Source organism: Hibiscus syriacus, unplaced genomic scaffold (genome assembly GCF_006381635.1).
Source record: "Hibiscus syriacus cultivar Baekdansim isolate YM2019G1 unplaced genomic scaffold, ASM638163v2 tig00002841_pilon, whole genome shotgun sequence".
NCBI lineage: Eukaryota > Viridiplantae > Streptophyta > Magnoliopsida > Malvales > Malvaceae > Hibiscus > Hibiscus syriacus.
The window spans coordinates 192,591-214,484 of NW_024061948.1; the positions used below are offsets into that span (position 1 = coordinate 192,591).

At 33.5% G+C, this 21,894-nt stretch overlaps 2 protein-coding genes across 2 annotated transcripts; one reads left to right on the plus strand and one right to left on the minus strand.

Moving 5' to 3' along the window:
- The first annotated feature begins 2,127 nt into the window (after positions 1 to 2,127).
- LOC120158348 (exopolygalacturonase clone GBGE184-like) lies at positions 2,128 to 3,977 on the plus strand. Its single transcript, XM_039169219.1, has 5 exons — positions 2,128 to 2,322; positions 2,404 to 2,733; positions 2,817 to 3,106; positions 3,230 to 3,449; positions 3,560 to 3,977. The coding sequence occupies exons 1-5, from the start codon at positions 2,128 to 2,130 to the stop codon at positions 3,791 to 3,793; spliced, it is 1,269 nt and encodes a 422-aa protein (XP_039025150.1). The 3' UTR covers positions 3,794 to 3,977.
- Positions 3,978 to 6,937: 2,960 nt separating this feature from the next.
- LOC120159350 lies at positions 6,938 to 7,510 on the minus strand. Its single transcript, XM_039169960.1, has one exon. The coding sequence runs from the start codon at positions 7,508 to 7,510 to the stop codon at positions 6,938 to 6,940; it is 573 nt and encodes a 190-aa protein (XP_039025891.1).
- Positions 7,511 to 21,894: the final 14,384 nt, after the last annotated feature.

Genomic DNA, 21,894 nt, shown 5'->3' on the forward strand with positions numbered 1-21,894 from the left:
CTTCTAGAACCCACGGCCATACCCTATATAATAAGGCCAAATCAGATTTTTATTTGTCAGCAGATTAATTGCTCTTTGGGTCCTCCTCTATTGCTCCCTAAATCAAAAACATCCCTTGGGCCTACAAAAGTGGGCCCTAATTAACTTAAGCAAAGTCCAATTTCCACTAGACTAACCCAAATCGCTAAGATTCACCAATTACTGTCCCTAGTAAACTCTAAATGTTGACTCGGTACTTTCCGAGGCGTTACATTTTATCTCTATGAGGAGAGAGAATAAATAGAAGTAAAGGTAATGTGGTTCATCTAGGTTCTACCATTTATCTTGGCCTTGATCGGGTGCCTTTATAAAAACTTTTGGAGCTACTATAGGGCGTAGATATATAATGACTACTCGTAGTTAGGTGGATGCGGTCAAATGATGATAAATTCGACTCTAACATATTGCGTGGATCTATCATTGATAATGTCAATAGATCACGACTTCTCAATTGATGTTAGATATTCGAAGTTCTTCTTCTAGATATACACTTTCTTTTTATCCTCCGGAACTTCCTAGGTGTCAAAGATTCGAAGATGCTTTCGGATTCTTCGAAGACTACTAGGTGCGAGAAAGGTATGTGAAAGACCTTTAACAGGCACAACATTTGTCCCCTTAGTTGAGGGCATGTCATAAAATGTTTGACCCAAGATTTTATTTGTACATCGTTATTGGTATTTATTAGATTGTTTTAGGGGATCGTCACAATTATTGCTTCTTGAATAATTCAGAGGCTTAAACGCATATTGCCTTCATGCCTTGTGTTCAGTGAGGTGGAATGGCGCGACGTTTCGACTGTTGGTAACCCCTGACCCTTTTTATATTTAATGGGCGAATTAGGGCATCCTCTCCCGTTATTTTTCCTTTTCGTTCTGTTTTTTACTCAACTTTATTTTTACTGTCAGATTTTTGTTAAGGCTTATGTCCTAATATAATTGAGGAAGATTCTGTCGGGAAAGAACAGAAGGCTCGAGATATAGTGCAATGGCATAAGGTAATTGAGAAAGAGCTTCTCATGCGATAACTGAAAGGTTGTCCCTTCTGAAGATGATAACGAGGAACCAGTTGGTGGGCTCTTGGTAAAATTCAGAGGTCATTCACATACCTTTCTCGCACTTAATAGACTCTAAAGGATACATAAGCATCTCCGGATATTCGGCACCTAGGGAGCTCCGAGGGATACAAAGAAAGACATCTTCAAAAGAAAGACCTCGAATATCTAACATTTATCTATCGTCACCCGATCATATACACCTAGTCTGTTGATCTACAAGTAGTCATCATATCCCTACATTTGATAACAACTCCAAGAACCTCTATAAAACCTCTCAACCAAGGCCAAGAGAAATGATGGAACTTGTATAGAATCACCTCACCTTTGCCCCGCTCCATTCTACCTCCCTATGAAGATAAAACACTTTGACACCGATCAACGAACGATTTACCACTAGCTACGACTCTTCGTGCAAATTAAAATCAATGAATTGCCAACAACTGTCTCAACCCATTTAATAATATCAATAATATCTAATTAAAAATAATAATCTGATCTAATGTGTGTGTGTATATATAATGTTTAATTAAAAGTAAAACACATTAATTGTTGTGTTGGTCTTTAGTGCTTTGGATTTTGATTTTAGGAGCAAAGGCTGTGATATTTAGTTTTGTTTAAGATAGAAACCAGTTGAACAAATGGTAACTTCATTTAAAATTTAGGTTAAGAATGTTCTTTTTGACATCCAACAAATTTGTAATTGGAGCCATAAACAACACGCCCTATAAATTCTTCACCCCCGAGCATAACGGATTAATTCAGCTGTTTCATGCACTCATTTTTGATTTCGTTCCAATATTTAAATATCAAATAATTCTAGTTTCGTTAATGGTTCCTTCTGACAGTGCAGGAGCAATGGCAACCAAACTTGAAACTACAATACCCCTAATATTCCGACAATGTAGTCCTTTTTCCGACAGACGAGTTATCTTTGTTTCTAGAAAAAAGACATTATAAATAACAGGGAAACAAAGGGTTTGCACCAGAATAATCTCCATTGTTGAAGAAAAAAAGCTTCCTTCTTTTTTGCAGCAATGGTGGCTCTTGCCGTTGTTATCATCTTGTGCTTAGCTATCATCCATGGTTGCCATTGCAAGGGTCTATTCAACGCGGCGGCGGCTTTACATAAGGCTAGAGATGCTGCGGACGGCATCGTCGTACCCAATGTTAGAGCTTTCAATGTGTTGGAACATGGTGCAAAGCCTGATGGAAAGACTGATAGTTCAATCGTATGTTCTTCTTTTTCTTTATATGTATGTATGTATAATTATGGGCATTTTATGTTGCTTTTGCTGTTGATTCTTCTGCAGAATTTTGTAAGGACATTCGAAGCTGCTTGCAACTTCCATGGAGATGCAATGGTGGTAATCCCTGATGGCGTGTTCTTAATCGGACCTGTTTTATTTTCAGGACCCTGTTTCAATCCATCTTTGTTGATTTTTCAAGTTAATGGAACTGTCAAAGCTCAACATAATATGGCGTATTATCGAGGTGGTGATGGAGAAGACGATACAGATTGGATCACGTTTCAAGACATCGACGGGTTGATTCTTACCGGACATGGCACTTTCTATGGGCAAGGTTCCACGGTTTGGAGGCTCAATGATTGCTCCAGGTCTAACTGCGCCCGTTTGCCCGCCGTAAGCTTCGAATCCCCCGCTTGAAAAGAAAATGTCCGGTTTGGATCACGTTTGAGGTTACATTTTGTTGTTTATGATTGCAGACATTGAAGTTCATCAAGGTAACCGATGCAATCATCCGAGGGATAAAATCAATCGACCCCAAAGGGTTCCACATCATGATCAGCATGAGCCGGAACTTCAGGATTTTCGAGGTTGATTTGCATGCTCCTGAAAATAGCCCCAACACTGATGGCATTCACATGAGCAAATCGGACCTTGTCAAGATATCAAGAACTGTCATTGCTACGGGCGATGATTGTGTCTCAATGATCCATGGATCAACCAATATCAGCATCAAGAAAGTCATCTGTGGCCCCGGTCATGGTTTCAGGTATCTACTTCCTTTTCCGAATTAGATCTCGTTACAGCAATCATGGATTGCATGGGAACCTGTTCATGTTTGATCACAATATTGGTAGCATTGAATCTTTTTCCTGTTAATGGTTGATCACAGTATCGGTAGCCTTGGCCACTACGACGATGAGGCGGATGTAAGTGGGATCGTCGTGAAGAACTGCTCGTTAAGAGAGACAGACAACGGAGTTAGAATCAAAACATACAAAACCAACTCCCCGAGTAAAGCTTCGGGCATAATCTTTCAGGACTTGATCATGACTCGTGTTCGGAACCCCATCATCATAGATCAAGAATATGGAAACAAGAAACACAGTCGGGTTAATTTCCCTTTCTCGATTTTTTTCACAAATTTCCATCAGTTCCTAAGTAACGTTACACGAAGTAGCGACTACTGTTTTAATGTTTTTTCTTGTATTGTCTCGTGAAGTCATCAAAAGTCCGAATCAGTGACGTTCACTACATAAACATCCGGGGAACATCAATCAGCAAAGTCGCTGTCGATCTACTTTGCAGTGCATCTAATCCTTGCCAAGGCATTCATATAGACAACATCAACTTGCAGTATGCCGGTCCTCAGAATGACAACCTGCCATTCAGTTCCAATTGTCGGAATGCCAAGGTCGCTTACCATGGTTTCCAAAGCCCTCCGCCTTGCCATTAGGCAGTTTACAGTGATCCGAAGTGACATTTCTTACTGTCTGAGCCAAGGAATTCATGGAAATACAGAGAATATATGTGAAAAAAAGGAAACAGAAGCAGTAGATATAGCTAAATGTACTATTACTATATTGATGTCAACAACATAGATCTGATCCATTTGTAATTCCCAGATTTTACTGTACAGTAATTCCTAATCCAATTGATACATGGTTTTGATCAACAAATGTTGCTCGTGGCGAAAATTCAAAAGCTTATTCAATCTAGATTTGGAATTGTCGGATATGAATACCTTTAATTCAGAACGAATCATATCACCTCAAGGTTTCAGAAGTATGAACATTAACTTACCAAGGAACAGGGAGATTAAATCTTCGATCCACCGATATGAACCTGAAAACTCGACATTTGCTTCATAGCCTTCAGAATATCTTCAGAAACTCTTTTCCATGCCTCATTTTCTCAAACTAGTCATATCCATCACCCATATTCGACACATTCCCAAACACATATTGTCGTAACCGGTTTTCGTTCGGGCACGAAATTTTTACTTGGCGGGAAAAATAACACGAATAAATAAATGATTTTATTTTAAAATATTTTGGGAGTCGCCATTGACCTTTTGGGTCAGGTAGGTCAAATACCTAAAAACAATATTTTAAAATAGTTTTGAATAAAACATAATTTAAAAGATAAATCTGATCTGCATATAACCAAAAATTTTAAATAAAAAAAGATTCGTGATCGATTACGTTTAGGGAAGGATTAGCATCCCTATAACGCCCAAAATTTGATACTCATTAATTATAATTTGTCTCTATTATTATAAATTTAAATAAAAAATATATTTAATCTATAATTATGTCATTTCAAATTTACTAGTATAATTATAAGGAAATTTATTAATTTTTATATAAATAAGATATTTATTTATTTAGAAATATCAGAAAAGAACTTCTATGTGCTTGAAGACAGCTCTTTTCTTCGATATTAAAAAATAAATATAAATAAAATATTTCTTTAAAAATTAGTATATATTTTATAGGATAAAAATATATCAGAAAACAGACTTCTAGGTGCTTTAAGACAGTCTTTTTCTTTAATATTATTAAAATATGATTATTATATATATATATATATATATATATATTTCTTATTAAAAATAATTTATAAAATATAAAATAAATAAATATTATTTACTATATACATATTTTAATAATAATAATATATTGAAAATTAAATCAACTACTAAAATAAATGAAATTATATATTTAAAACATAAAAGAAATAAAAATTGTAATAAATGAAAAATAATATGACTAAATTATAACATATTAAAAATAAATACCTAATTCGTAATTAATTATTTAAAATTAGAGTGACTAAACATGCTATTCTCCTTATTAATTTAGTGACTAAACTAAAATTATATAAAATTCATATATCAAATTAAAATAAATTGAAATATGTTGTTCGGGGTTTAAAATATTAATTATTGAAATTAAAGGACTAAATATGTCATTTACCTAATATATATTGTTTTATGTAAAGGACTAAAATGAATATATGTAAAATTCGAATACCGAATTAAAAGGATCTAAAATTTACTTTAGTGACTAAAATGTAAGATTACATGACTGTGATGGCAGCGGGTATATTTTACCCTTTTACCCAAAAAGCATAGTTATACCCATGAAACGACGTCGTTTCATACTGAGTATAAATACCTTATAACCAGCCGGCCCTAAGTGTCATTTCTCATTTGCTTCTCTTCTTTCTCTCTCTAATCTGAGAGAAAAATTTTCTCTCTACTCTCTCTTCAATCCCCTCACCGGAGGAACGTGCTCCGGCTGGCAGCCGCTCTCCGGCGCCGATCACCACCACCGACCACCGTCAATGGTGGCCGAAATTCCTAAATTACTCTAAAACGTAAGTTTTGACCTCCTAATGCCGAATATGGCCTTTGTTTTCTTTAAATCCCCTTAAATTTCCGTAGATCTAGGAAAACCGAAGCTTTTACCTCGGTTAAAACAATGTCTCCGGCGACGATTGGGCTCTCCTCGGTGGTAAGTCCCTCGTTCTTGCTTTATTTTCTCTTGGTTTTTAGTCTTTGTTGTTGTCGTGTGGTTGTACTTGCCCGCTTCTGGTTCCTGCCTTGTTGGTCTCTGTTGCCTCTGTTCTTGCTTGCTGTTTTGGTTATTTCTCCTTGGATTCTTCCTCTCTATTTTTTTCAGGTTTGGTGGTGGCTTTTTATAGCCACCACAGTGCTCGGATCGGACCAGTCCAAAGGGGGAAGCTTCGGTGAGTCACCATAACTATGGTGGTGACTCACCATAGGGCTTCAACGTGTGTGGCTTCGTGGCGCTTTTGGAGCATTCTGGCGAGGTGGTGTCATGGCAGCAAGTCGTCGACAGTTGTTAGTTGGATCACCTGGCATTGGAGCATCGGCAGTGGCTGTGGATAGCTGAGGCGGCGGCAGCTGGGGGTGTAAACCCTAATTAGGATTAGGGTTACACATTTGGGTCGGGTTTTTTTGTTGGGCCATCAGATTTGTAATTGTAAATGGGCCCGTATAAAATTAATAATAATACATAATAATTAATTAATAATAAAAAAATAATAATCAAATAAAAAAAAACTAATGTCTTCACATATACGATAATACAACTTTCTGATTATGTTCCAAATATGTTAAAAAGGTTTCTAAAAACTTAAATATATTCGTATTCAACACTCACACATGAATCCAAACCCGAATCTAAACCGACTAGCACAGTGAGAATTTACTTGACGACAGTGCAAATTTAAGATAATTTTCCAAGGAATGAAGATCATAAACTAAATTGCAATGTAAGGCAATTAACATCACAAACTTCAGGCCACTGAAACTAAGCAACTCTGCCATGAACTTTTACAACTACAAACAAACATCACAAAATTTCAACAATCGATCCACAGCATTGCTATGGCATTCATTAAATCAAATCAAATAGTTACAAGCAACAGTGGGATTCGCTGGTAAAATTGCTATAAAAAATTATAAACAACCAAGTATATGTACAGAACTTGAATTTGATATATATATATATATCAAAAGAAGAGATTTTAACAATAACCATTGATCTTCAAATCACCAAACTGATGTGAGTCACATCGGAACCTTCCCTCTGTCGTCGGCTTCATCGATCCCGTTCGCTACAATTCTAACCATCTTCTTAAACGCGAAATGAACACAATTCGACAAAGCGATCCATGAAATCACCTCGTATACAAAATCTAGAGCTGTACCCGTCCACGGAGACGGAGATTCATCCCAATTCTGCTCTCCAAACCCGCCAAAATTCCAGCCACCACCACCCCAACCGCTCCCTCCGCTCTTTCCGTCGCCGCCGTCACTACCAAATAAGAATCCATAATCTTCGCCGTCGTTGGAGTCGTCACCAGTGAACAACTTCCGCTTTGTGCGGCGCTTTCTTCGAAGGAGAGTTCGAGGTAATGTCTTATAGGAGTTGGGCTTTACAGGAGGAGGTGCGACGGCGTCGATGGGGACTATTCCGGCGGTTACGTGGAATATTCCTAGATTACCGGCGGGTGAATCGGAGGAGAGGTAAAGGCAGCTATTTGCAGCCAAGTAAGGGTGACGATCGAGGATTAATTTCGCAAATCCTAGTCCTTGGCAAGTGGCAACAGTTAGGGTATCGCAAATTAACAAGAGATCCATTGGGTTAAATAGCAATTGAAATTAATTTAACAAAAAATTAGGGCTTTTGTGCGAAATTGGGGAAGGAAAATTTGGGGATTTTTGCGTAGTGAAGGTGGAGGACGTTAGAAGAATCGAAAGAGAAAACGCAACGTGTATTTATTTGGTCATTTGGACGAGCGTTTGAATTTTGACGGTGGTTTTAGTTTGTAGGGAAACTGAGTCAGATTAGTACTCTAATCAATCAAATCATTAATTTTAGGTTTAATTGATTCTATTAATTAGAGGGTAATATGTGCAAATGATTATTAATATTTGTGTAAATTTTCGTGTTTTATCACTGATGTTTTAAAAATATAAATTGATCACTAATATTATTGTTTGTTATAAATTGGTCACTCGACGTTAACAGTCTTTAACAGACGTGATAGGAAACACAACTGACGTGTTAACTGCTTACATGAACTAGATTGACCGCCATGTTAGAGACCCAAAAACCTTCAATAGTCACCTCTTCTCCTTAAAAAAATTACAATCCCTAAACTTAATTTATGATTTTTCATTCTTATCTAAATTTTTTTTAAAAAAATCTAAAAATTATACGAGAAGATAAATCATGTTCAGTTTTGTAATTGTGGATGCCCAGTTAAGGGGTTTTTTTTTTTCATTTTCTATCAAACCCAAAAGAATATTTTTTATTTGCAACTGTGGAAGAGAAATTGTTTTTCTCTCATACGAATTGAAGAATAAGAAATGTGTTTATGGAAGAATAAGAAATGAGTTTATGGAAGAAGAAAAAATGGGTTTATGGAAAAAGAAGAAACATGTATATGGAAGAAGAATCAATGAGTTTATGGAAGAAGAAAAAAAAATTCATTGAATAAGAAGAATGGTTCAGAATATTAAATAAAACCCTTGATTTCCCTTTATTAATTAGGATAAACTATATAGTTGGTCACTAATGTTTGAGTAATTTTTTCATTTTCCCCAATGAAGTTTAAAAAACGAGGCGATCAACCTAGTCTATGTAAGCAGTTAGCGCGCCAACTGTGTTTTCCGTCACGTCTGTTAATGGATGTTAACGTCGAGTGACCAATTTGTAACAAACGATAATGTTAGCGATCGATTTGTGACTTTTGAAACATCAGTAGTTAAAACGAAAACTTACTCAAATATTAGTGATCATTTACGTAGTTTACTCTTAATTAAATTATCAGTTAGTAATTTTGAGTAAAATAATTTAAAATTAATATAAAAATTTTAAGGGTCAACTGTACATTTAGTATATCAACTATCATTTTTTCTATTTTAGTCACTTAATTATTTTTTTCAAAATCATATATAATATTTAGTTTTAATTTTATTTTGATCATTTTCCGCTTATAAATTAACGGTGTTGCTGGTGTGCCACCATAAGATAATATCACATGATCATTGAAAAATAAATCAATAAAATCATTAATTTTTTTGTTTAATTGATTCTATTAATTAAAATACCGGTTAGTAATTTTGAGTAAAATAATTTAAAATTAATATAAACATTTTTAGGGTAAATTGCATATTTTAGTATCCCAACTATCACTTTTGTTCTATTTTGGTCGCTTAACTATTATTTTTTAAAATCTTACATAACATTTGATTTTTTACTTTTTAATAATTCTGTTTTTATGACACGCTTTCATCGACCTTTATGATACATTTTTCTTTCTCTTTTGGCATACCTTCGACCTTTTGGCCCGTAGTTTTTATTTATCTTTTTTCTCAGGATTGGATTTAACATTATCATGACTGATCAAGATGATACTTATTGTACATGCTTTGAACTCTTATATTAGATTTAGATACATGATTTACGTTCGTGGATAATTTTCTTAGGTCACTCAATTTTGATTTGCAATTCGTCAATGATCTTTCAATAGCTTAATTCCCTTTTGTGGTTTATTTGTCGATGTGATTAGATCTGTTCATATTTATATTTTATTTGAATTTTTTTATTATGTTTTTTTAACATTTTTCTTGTATTGTTGTGTGATTTAAATGATTAAATTTTTACGCCAATAGTTATAATAAAATATCTTAATTATATATTTAGTTCATTATTATAATTATAAACCTTCATCGTAATTCGGGATATTCTTTTTCTTTTAAAAAAACATTGCATTATGGAGAATCTTACTTAATCTCAATAACTAACAAACTGGGCTAACCGGGATTGTCTCAGGAAAGGCGGGTTAATATACGGCTAATATACAGCATTACCGGATACATTAAAATGTATTTAATAAATTCAGTTTAGCGGTACCTATTATGTTGACAACTAATAATGTTTTAGGTAGAAAATATGAAAAACTATTAAAAAATTTGGTAACCGGTAAACTTTGGTTATCGGTAAGTATCTATCCTTTTTATAAAAGTGTCCATACGTTTAACATATCAAGTAAATTTTACCGGTTTTGTCATAATGAATCTGGTTTTGTCATATTTTTACCTGTTATATTGTAAATTATCTATCCTTTTTATAAAAGTGTCCATACTTATTTCACTGTGAAAATATATTTATTATTATCTTTAGTTAATATTGTTAAATTTAAAATCTAAATAATATTTTATAAAATATCAAAACAATCAAATAATTTTTTGTGTAAATGAAATTATTAAATTAATATTGTAGGTGGAAAACATGAAACACTATTAAAAAAATTGAAACATAAATTACATAACTTTCAAAAAAGTATATATCATTTTTATAAAAGTGTCCATACTTATTTCACTGTTGAAAACATATTTATTATTATATTTGGTTAATATTGTTAAATTTAAATTCTAAATAATATTTTATAAAATATCAAAACAAACAAATAAAATTTTGTGTAAATTAAATTATTAAATTAATATTGTAGGTGGAAAACATGAAACACTATTAAATAAATTGAAACATAAATTACATAACTTTAAAAGCAGTTTTAAATCCTAAAAAGTGTCGATACTTTTAAAAAATATATTGATCCAAAACGATATACCAGGTAAAATATGATAAACCGGTAACAAAATGATAAAACCGGTAAATTTAAAAGTGTCGATACGTTATATAAGGATCGACACTTTGTGAATTTAAAAGAGAAGCAGTTATAGCGCCTATAATGTGTCGATACTTTAAAAAAATATATCGATCCACAACGATATAACAGGTAAAAATATGATAAAACCGGTAACAAAATCATAAAACCGGTAAAATGATACCGGATATATTTAAAGTGTCGATACTTTCGTAAGTACGTGTAATAAATTATCGACACTTTCAAAGAAATAGGTAATTATCCTTTCGAAAGTATCGACACCTGACATAAAAGTATCGACACTTTTGTATTTGTATCGATTAAATATAAATAACATATCCGATGAAAATAAAAGGCCATAGCTAAATATCCTCTGAAAAAAGATAGAACGGACGAGTTTTTGAAATCGAAGAGTAATTGTTGCTGCATTTCAGAAGGCGTTTCTAAAGCGAAGTTTGTTTGTTTGTTGCTGCAGTCGAATCGAAAAGTATGTTGTCGAAACCCTAATTTTTTATTATTACAGTAATCGCGATAGGGTTTTTTATGTGTTGTTGGGGTTTTGGAGTAAGGAAGCATTTGGGACCGATTACAGGTAGAAATAGATATTCAAGGAAAAATATAAATGTCGATACTTTTATTAAATATTATAGGTAGAAAATGATATTATAGGTTGTATAAATGTGCCGACACATTTTGGTGTGGCCATTCAAATTCTTTTGAAGAAAACCGTTTTACCACAAGAGTAGTTATCTATATTTGTATATTGAAAAGTGTATGTAACAAAATAATTTGATTTGCGTAAACTGATATATGAAGGAAAAATGGAGTCAATGGGTTGGAAAATTGTTGGTGGAGCAGATGACTTTGAAATTGAGGCCGAGACTCGAAAGCAACCAAAGGGTGGATATATGTACTTCTAGTAAGTATCAATGTCTTTTTGTTATTATTGTTGAAATGGTAATTGGATTAAAGTATCGATAAACTTTAAATTGATTACAAATTTTAAATGTTAACAGTATGGCCGAATGCAAAAGGATGAAGGGAGATGGCACACAGAGCGGTTCGGTATGTAAAATGAAATTGACATTGAGTAGTATTAGTATTTAGTGTTAATGTATTGATTAAGAAACGTTTATGTTTAATATTAGGTGAAAAAAGATGTGAGGTCCAAATGGAATTCAATGAGTGATGCTGAAAAGGAACCTTACATCACACAGTCAAGGAATGATAGTAAAGAATACAAAGAACGGAGGAAAGCACATGAAAATAAGGTATTCATTAAACTTGTAAATACGTTGATACAAAATATATAAGAACTATAACATTATATATTGTTAAAAAATGTAGGAAGTGTCGACAATATGCAGCATTAAAAGGGTGAATTTATTAATTAAACACCTTAAGGAGAAGGGTCAGTTGAATGTGCTGGGAGAAATAGGTTTTGGATCGTTGATCGGAGTAAGGGATCGACCTATTCGGAGGGAATTGTGTCGATCCTTGATGGCACAATTTGACGTCAGTCAATGTATGGCTAAGTATGGTGATTATTCATTCCCTCTGGGGGTATCGACTGCTGCAGCCGTATTGGGGGTACAAAACAAAGGCAAAAGTGTTATAGAAGTCTGTAGGAGTAAGAACTGGAAAGCACTTGCCTCCAAATATGGTTTGAATCATAAGGTGACATATACTGAAGTTGAAGAGGATATCAAAAGTGGATCTTACTTGGGGGATGAGCTGAAGGCCCGAGTTCTATTGTACCTTGTCGGGATATTTCTTTGTCCAACGGGTGATATGTCAACGAACAAGGAATATATGAAGCTCATTTGCGATGAAGGCTTGAAGGGTGAATTCAATTGGGCTGAATATATCCATTCGAGATTGATTGAATCAATAATCACCTTTAAAAAGGGCAGCCAGAGATACCTCAAAGGGTGCATAGCAATCTTAGAGGTAAATGAGTTGAATCATTTTTTTGTGTTTTTATATAAAAATATAAATTTTATTATAAATGCAGGTTGCACTGTTCGATTTTTGGTCGGGCTGTGAGGCAGTGCCGGCTTATGAAAGAACCGGAGTGGCACGCATCCGTGCATGGGGGAAGGAAGAGGTGGTTAGAGTGATGGTGAAGTTGAAGTTGGATAGAGGGAAGAAGCAAGAAATGGTAATAAATGTAATTAAATAATATTAAGAATATAATCAATGTCTTAATATTGTAATTTAATTTTTTGAAGGTTATTGGCAAGGATGTAGAGGAGGCAGTGGAGGCAGAGGAGAAGAAAGGAGGATGGTTGTATTGGGGGATGAAGGTGAGTGGGACGACGGTGAAGCAAAACAGAGTAACTTCGACATTTTGATGTCTGAATTGGCTGATATCAAAAAAATCCAATTTGAAATCATGCAAAGACAATCAAGAGTCGAAGAGAAACTTGATCAAGTCGTAGAGAAACTCGAGAGAGTCGAAGATACACTCGAGAGGCATAAGGGGGTAGTGGAAGGAAAAATAGATGGAGTGGTGAAAGAAGTAGATGTGTTGAGGGGTGAAGTGGTGAAAGAAGTTGGGGTGTTAAGAGGTGATATTAAGATGGTGACGGGAGAAAAATTTGAGGGAGTGGTGAAGGAGGTTGTTGATTTGAGGAGTGAACTTACGGGGGTGAAGGGGGTGGTTGATAAATACTCGGATGAAGGAGCTCAATTGAAGGGTGAAATAAAAGATATGAAGAGCTATGTAGAAAAAAAGTACGATGAACTGAAAAATATGAAGAAGAAAAGAGGGAGGAGGAAGAAGAAGAGATGGAAGAAATGAGGAGGAAGGAAGTCGATGTCATTTATACACCGGAGAGTGTTGTAGCAGCAGTTTTGGATTCGGAATGTCCTGCACCCCAGAAGAAGAAGCAGAAGGTAAGTTTAATAAAAGAATACTTAATTTGATTTTTATTATGTTGTTGTGACAAAAATTTGTATGCAAAATTGTAGGTTGAAAAAGCGGATATTCCAACCGGAATTGATGACATCGAAGCTGCAATTTGTGATTATTTATGGAATAGCGAGTTAGAATCGGGGTAAGTTAAATATATTGTTTTGTGAGTGATATTTAAATATTTCATGACAAGATATTAATCCTAATGATTCATACAGATATTCTGTAATATCAATGGGAAATCAATTCGCTACTGTATACGACGTTGCAACGTTGAAGCCTACGGAATGGGTTGGCGGTGTGGTAAGTAGAAAGTAGAAAATAAATAAAACTTATTGAATATGTTCTGATTGTGTAATTAATTTTGTTAGGTTATCGATTTGCTCGCCTGGACCATATGCTACGATTCTCAAAAGTCACACGGGAGGATTGGCTACCTTCCATACCTCTTAGTGGTGAGTTAAATTAATAAATATTGAAAAGTAGTGTTATAGACGGTAAATTAATAATGTTTGTTGCGTAATTACAGCAACAGGCGTTGGAAGCCAACAACAAAGAAAGTGTTGAGAATATTTCTACCTTCTGGGGTGTCATATTGGATAACTATGTGAAATTCACCGACTGTGAGAAGGTAAGACACCATACCAATTGCAAATGATGTTTTCGGATATAGAATGTTGAGTTTTGTCAAATTGGGTGTGAAATTTGTTGCAGATAATGATCACAATAAACTACCATAATTCACATTGGTATCTGTTGGTGTTGGATATGGTAGATCATGTTGTAACAATATATGATAGTATGTTTACAACTGAAGCAGCTAAACAGAGAGTGAAGGATGCTAAGAGATTGGTATGTATGTATGTATGAAAGGATATTATGTAAATTATAATGCATAATTTTTTTGGTGCATAACTTCTTCTATTTTAATGCAGATTAAAATATTAGATTCTTATAATAAGAAACGCATTTGGGTTGAGTCATGTGGATCTCTAGGAAAGTATCCCTTGAAAAATTTCAAATTTGTGGAGCATAAGAAGAATAAGCAATTGAATGGGTATGAGATGTTATCACAAATAGAAAGCTTAATTTATGCAGTATTCATCATAATTGACATGTGTGGTTTTCAAATTTTGTAACAGATATGATTGCGGCATGTATGTGATGATGTGGATGGAATCGATCGGTTCTACAGGGGCAACTGGTGATTTTGTAAGTGGATAGAAAAAATTGTTTGTGGTAAAATTGTTAAAAGTCGTAGATTGAATGCTGTAGTTGACAATACTTAACGTTCTGACAATTTGAATATAGGTTGTTGGAGACTGGGATCGATCGCGAGTATTAAACGATCTCGTAAGCCACAATCAAAATGAACGAAGACAGGAGATAACAAAAGCTGCAATATTACATAAGAATAACAAAAGGATGCAATGATGTAAATGTCGAGTTAATTTTGTATAAGATTTATAATTTTGTATACGATTTATATTTTTGTATGTGAATATAATTATGAATGAGATGAGAAAAGTTAGCAGTATGTTGTTGTACATGTTTCTTATACACATTAAGGGTCATGTCGATACTTGGAAGTAAAAGGCAAATTTACAATATGGCCAACAGGGTGCACCCATAAAGTGTCGATCCATATATAAAAAAGTGTCAATCCCAAAAACATCGAAAACCAAAAGTATAATGTAATATGGAATTTTTCAATCTAACCGGTACAATTATACCGGTTTTATGAGATAATATGTCTAAATAATGTGTCGACACTAATATAGTTTGTGTCGATATTTTTTTTCCAGAATGAATGGAAAACAGGGTGCACCCATAAAGTGTCGATCCATATATAAAAAGTGTCGATCCCAAAATCATCGAAAACCAAAAGTATAATGTAATATGTAATTTTTCAATATAACCGGTACAATTATACCGGTTTTATGAGAGAATATGTCTAAATAATGTGTCGACACTAATATAGTTTGTGTCGATATTTTTTTTCCAGAATGAATGGAAAACAGGGTGCACCCATAAAGTGTCGATCCATATATAAAAGTGTCGATCCCAAAATCATCGAACCCAAAAGTATAATGTAATATGTAATTTTTCAATCTAACCGGTACAATTATACCGGTTTTATGAGAGAATATGTCTAAATAATGTGTCGACACTAATATAGTTTGTGTCGATATTTTTTTCCAGAATGAATTAAAAACAAGGTGCACCCATAAAGTGTCGATCCATATATAAAAAGTGTCGATCCCAAAATCATCGAACCCAAAGTATAATGTAATATGTAATTTTTCAATTTAACCGGTACAATTATACCGGTTTTATGAGAGAATATGTCTAAATAATGTGTCGACACTAATATAGTTTGTGTCGATATTTTTTTTCCAGAATGAATTAAAAACAAGGTGCACCCATAAAGTGTCGATCCATATATAAAAAGTGTCGATCCCAAAATCATCGAACCCAAAAGTATAATGTAATATGTAATTTTTCAATCTAACCGGTACAATTATACCGGTTTTATGAGAGAATATGTCTAAATAATGTGTCGACACTAATATAGTTTGTGTCGATATTTTTTTCCCAGAATGAATGGAAAACAAGGTGCACCCATAAAGTGTCGATCCATATATAAAAAGTGTCGATCCCAAAATCATCGAACCCAAAAGTATAATGTAATATGTAATTTTTCAATCTAACCGGTACAATTATACCGGTTTTATGAGAGAATATGTCTAAATAATGTGTCGACACTAATATAGTTTGTGTCGATATTTTTTTCCCAGAATGAATGGAAAACAAGGTGCACCCATAAAGTGTCGATCCATATATAAAAAGTGTCGATCCCAAAATCATCGAACCCAAAAGTATAATGTAATATGTAATTTTTCAATCTAACCGGTACAATTATACCGGTTTTATGAGAGAATATGTCTAAATAATGTGTCGACACTAATATAGTTTGTGTCGATATTTTTTTCCCAGAATGAATGGAAAACAAGGTGCACCCATAAAGTGTCGATCCATATATAAAAGTGTCGATCCCAAAATCATCGAAAACAAAAGTATAATGTAATATGTAATTTTTCAATCTAACCGGTACAATTATACCGGTTTTATGAGAGAATATGTCTAAATAATGTGTCGACACTAATATAGTTTGTCTCGATACTAATTTAAATATCAAGTGTTTTCCACCGTTTACGATATATAGTACTCTTAATCGAGAAACCCTAAACATAAATGCAAGCAGGCAGATCTTCCTCTTTCTTCTACCGTTATCATAAGTGACGATCAGATATTCAGGTAAATTTATCGATATTTTATGGGTTTGATTGATTTCTATATTGGAGTTTTTATCCTGAATGTGTTTGTGTTCCATTGTAATAGGGGTAGCATCCAACCAAAATGGCTCCAAAACGTCAGCGTCAGAAGCGATGTCTTTCTCAAAGCTCTTCTCAACCCAGTTCTTCTCAACCACCTCATTCTGTAACAAACGATTCTTCTGAGGAAATCAGGTCCTTCAAAACTCTGAACTTTAGATCCGACATGGAGAAACAAAGATGGCAGACGAGTTTTAAAGTAAGGAAGATTCGTCCCGAACGTGTCATTGACCTGGGTTTCTTGTTTGATGATAAATATGCATTTAGTTTTAAATCCACATTTACATCTTGGGTTGGCTTGAATTCCTTGGTGTAGAACCAAGATATTATCCCAACCTAGTTAGAGTCTTCTACAACAATGCTTCCTTACAGCACGAGCCTAATAAGACTAATATAATAGGAATTAATACACATGTCATGGGGAAGGATATATATATATCTCCAGAAACTATTGCGGAGGGTTTAGGTGTAGCGAATACAGGGGATTCAGATGAAAATGGTGTAGATTGGTCTACAATTAAACGGGTTACTAGAAATAGCCCAATTCACCTCGATGTAGAGTCGAGAGTGTTTCACAAAATGCTCACATGGTATATCCGGCCTAGTGGGGGAAAACATTCAACGCTTCGAGACAGCGATTATTGGTGGATAGCAAAGTATAAATCCAAAACGGATCCAAACATTGCAAAACTCATATTTAATACAATTGTATATATGGTCACAAAGGGAGCAACAATTTCAACTACACTACCATATGGATGTGTCATCACCCATCTGTTGAAGAAGAAGGAAGTTGATTTTTCGCATGACGCCCCTGTTCGATTAACCCGCAAGATTGACATGGTATTTATTAAAAAGCGGATATGATTTTGTTGAAAAACTCGGTTGGAAGCGTGTCAAGGAGGTCAGATTAGATCAAGAGAGGGAGGAAATGGACCCCGTTGGCCATGAAGAAGAGCAACCAAGTGGAGACGCAATGATGGAAGAAGCTCCAGTTGCAGAGGATGTCACAATTAAGACCGTGATGGAATACATGGTCAATTTTCGGGAGCATATTGATTCCCTTGTGAGTGGAATGCGATCCGATATTTCATCATTGCAACGTGAAGTCTCCATGTTGCGTAACGAATTACGTCAACGACATCAAACGAGTTAGGTAATTCATTATCTATGTTTCTTAACATTTACACGTTCTGAACTTTATTTTATTTTCTTTTAACAGATGTGGACAACCAAGCGGTCGCAGAAGATGAAGCTGACGATGAAGATGACGATGATGATGATGATGATGATGAAGCTGGCGATGAAGATGATGACGACGATGATGATGATGATGATGAAGATGATGATCCAAACAAGTATATCGTGTCTGCAACGCCGCCTTCAAGAAAACTTTTAATTTTTGATCTCAATGGTGTCCTTGCCTACATCCCAAGACTGCCGGCAGGTTTTAATTCTATTCTTTTGTATCCATTATTTTAACATATAAGCGTAGAACTTTAATCTCATTTTCTTCATGTTGTAGATGTTGTCCTCAGAAGAGGATTATTTGAATTTATGCAATTTTGTTGTTGCCCTTTGGTCTTCAAAGATGAGGTTAGAACATGTTTGAGGCAATTGAATTACTGTAGTCAAAATCGTTAATATACATTTGAATGTTAACATTCAAACTTGATTACAATCTCAGGCATAACGTCGACCGTGTACTTGAGAAACTACCTGTATTTTCCGAGCATTTTCTATTCGTGTGGGTAAGATGAATGTCATTACAGTTTGCTGACTTTTCGTTGTCTATGATTCCTACATATTTATATTCGACTGTTTGTGAACAGGATCAAAAAAAAATGCAAAACATACGATTCTGTTACCTACTGTAAAGATCTCAATGATGTTTGGAACGCGTGTCCAGATTTTAACGAGCTAAATACACTTTTGGTCGATGATTCAGCGGAAAAAATGATTTATAATCCGGTAAGTTGCATTTATGCAATATGTTTTTCCAGTTGAACAGGTGTTCAGACATTGATTATTTTAACAACTTATGTGTTTATATAGAAATACAATTACATATGTCCACATACCTTTGACGCTGCTTCCCATTCGAACGACAAAGCTCTAGGTATGACACAAATTTATTCATGCTTATGCGAATTTAATTTATTGTTAGTAAAATTGCACCTCATTAGTTTGATAATTGAAATTATTTATGTATGTCCTCAGAAAAAGGCGGAAACATACGAGAGTATTTGGAAAATTTGTTGAAGGCCTCTAATGTTCCGGACTTCGTTAGAAACAACCCTTTTTCATCGGATTAATTTTGTTTGTCGGTACATTATTTGAACATTCTTGTGTATTTATATTTTGGTGTGATTATATTGTGTGTATATTTTCATTAATTATTCCATATTTGCTGTTATGTGTACATATACATTTGAGTGTCTATAATTTTTTAATATATTGTAAAGTATCTATCCTTTTTATAAAAGTGACTATACTTTTTTCACTGTGGAAAACATTAATTTAAGGTTATCTTTTGAGTGAGTTTTAAGATATTAATTTAGTAATTATAGGCGTCTAATGATTAATTTTTTACGTTACGGTATATTATTATTAAATTAAAAATTCTTAATATTATTTTATAAAATATCAAAACAATCAAATAATTTTTTGTGCAAATGAAATTATTAAATTAATATTGTAGGTAGAAAACATGAAACATACTTAAAAAATATTGAAATATAAATTACATATCTTTAAAAAAAGTATCGATCCTTTTTATAAAAAGTATGGACACTTTCAACATATTATAATAAAATAGGTAAATTTGCAATATAACTGGTATAAATATACCGGTCTTATGCGCGAATAGGTCTACAACCTATATCGACACTTTTTAATATTGTGTCGGTACTTTATGTCCATATTGGAAGAAAAATGTGTCGATACGATTTAAAAAAGTGTCGACATTTTACACATCGGAACCCATAATTATAATGTAATAGATAATTTTGTAATATAACCGGTATAAATATACCGGTTTTATGAGCGAATAGGTCTACAACCTATATCGACACTTTATAATATTGTGTCGGTACTTTATGTCCATATTGGAAGAAAAATGTGTCGATACGATTTAAAAAAGTGTCGACATTTTACACATCAGAACCCATAATTATAATGTAATAGATAATTTTGTAATATAACCGGTATAAATATACCGGTTTTATGAGCGAATAGGTCTACAACCTATATCGACACTTTATAATATTGTGTCGGTACTTTATGTCCATATTGGAAGAAAAATGTGTCGATACGATTTAAAAAAGTGTCGACATTTTACACATCGGAACCCATAATTATAATGTAATAGATAATTTTGTAATATAACCGGTATAAATATACCGGTTTTATGAGCGAATAGGTCTACAACCTATATCGACACTTTATAATATTGTGTCGGTACTTTATGTCCAGATTGGAATAAAAATGTGTCGATACCATTGAAAAAGTGTCGGTAATTTGAAGTAACGCGGTTTTTCTTCCTTCATTCAAAATATTTATATGTACATACAATAGGAGTCATGTTGATACTTACGATATATTATATGGAGATCGTTGTCATTCCATTTCGTCTTCGAAAAAATCAGTTGATGTAGGCTGTGTGCTTGTACTCAAACTAAGCTTGACTTGAGGACATGTTAGTTTGTTATGCCCCTCACCGTTGCAGTACCCACATCGCCTAATTTTCTTCTCGACCTTGTTCTTCGGCACTTCTTTTCGCTTGCGATGTTTTCGTTGAGGGTCACGAACATTGTTTACTACAATGCTCTGGTTGACTGAATGATTCAAACCAAACGAGTTTTCTAATTCTTCTATTAGTTTTTTCATCTCATCTCTTGCGGTTTTGAAAGACTCGTCTGTCTTTGATGCAATGTAGCATAACCTACTTGACGTTGAACGTAGAGCAGCGAACCTTGCCATTTGCATCACTTCTGGAGTTGAGTGCTCCAGGAGTTGATGGATATGTAAACAAAGGTTCATTTTGAACATGTTTCTGTCGTGCTGCTTTCAATAGGATGTGGCATTGGTAGTGGTAGTTAAAGGGTGGGTACAACATTAAATTCGCAGTACATATTTAGGTATGTACAATAACTACAAGTATATTATCATTAAATTTAGGTATGTACAATAACTACATATTTAGGTATGTTTGTTAACTACATATTTAGGTATATACATCTTTTGAGTGAGTTTTAAGATATTAATTTAGTAATTATAGGCGTCTAATGATTAATTTTTTACGTTACGGTATATATTATTATTAAATTAAAAATTCTAAATAATATTTTATAAAATATCAAAACAATCAACTAATTTTTTGTGCAAATGAAATTATTAAATCAATATTGTAGGTGGAAAACATGAAACACTGTTAAAAAAATTGAAACATAAATTACATAACTTTTAAAAAAAGTATCGATCCTTTTTATAAAAAGTATGGACACTTTCAATATAATAGGTAAACATATGATGTAATAGGTAGCCCTTATATAATGTAATAGGTATCGTTTATATAATGTAATAGGTAGTGGTTATATTGTAAAGTGTCTATCCTTTTTATAAAAGTGTCCATACTTTTTTCACTGTGGAAAACATTAATTTAAGGTTATCTTTTGAGTGAGTTTTAAGATATTAATTTAGTAATTATAGGCGTATAATGATTTATTTTTTACGTTACGATATATATTATTATTAAATTAAAAATTCTAAATATTATTTTATAAAATATCAAAACAATCAAATAATTTTTTGTGCAAATGAAATTATTAAATCAAATAATTCAAATTGAAAATTAAACAACAAATCAATTAAACATTGTTGTGGGTACATTAATTGAACATTGTTATGGGTACATTATTTGGAAAAATAATGTTCCGGACTTTGTTAGAAATAACTCTTTTTCATTGGATTAATTTCGTTGAGATGGGTTATGTATAACAAAACAATCTATCTCGCAGGTGAGTACTTTATTCCAAC

Bases quoted from the DNA above. Each gene is read 5' to 3' on its own strand.
- LOC120158348 (XM_039169219.1), top strand. From the start codon at position 2,128: ATGGTGGCTCTTGCCGTTGTTATCATCTTGTGCTTAGCTATCATCCAT. The intron at 3,107-3,229 runs GTATCTACTTCC...GGTTGATCACAG, and splicing joins GGCCCCGGTCATGGTTTCAG to TATCGGTAGCCTTGGCCACT. The intron at 3,450-3,559 runs GTTAATTTCCCT...TGTCTCGTGAAG, and splicing joins GAAACAAGAAACACAGTCGG to TCATCAAAAGTCCGAATCAG.
- LOC120159350 (XM_039169960.1), bottom strand. From the start codon at position 7,510: ATGGATCTCTTGTTAATTTGCGATACCCTAACTGTTGCCACTTGCCAA.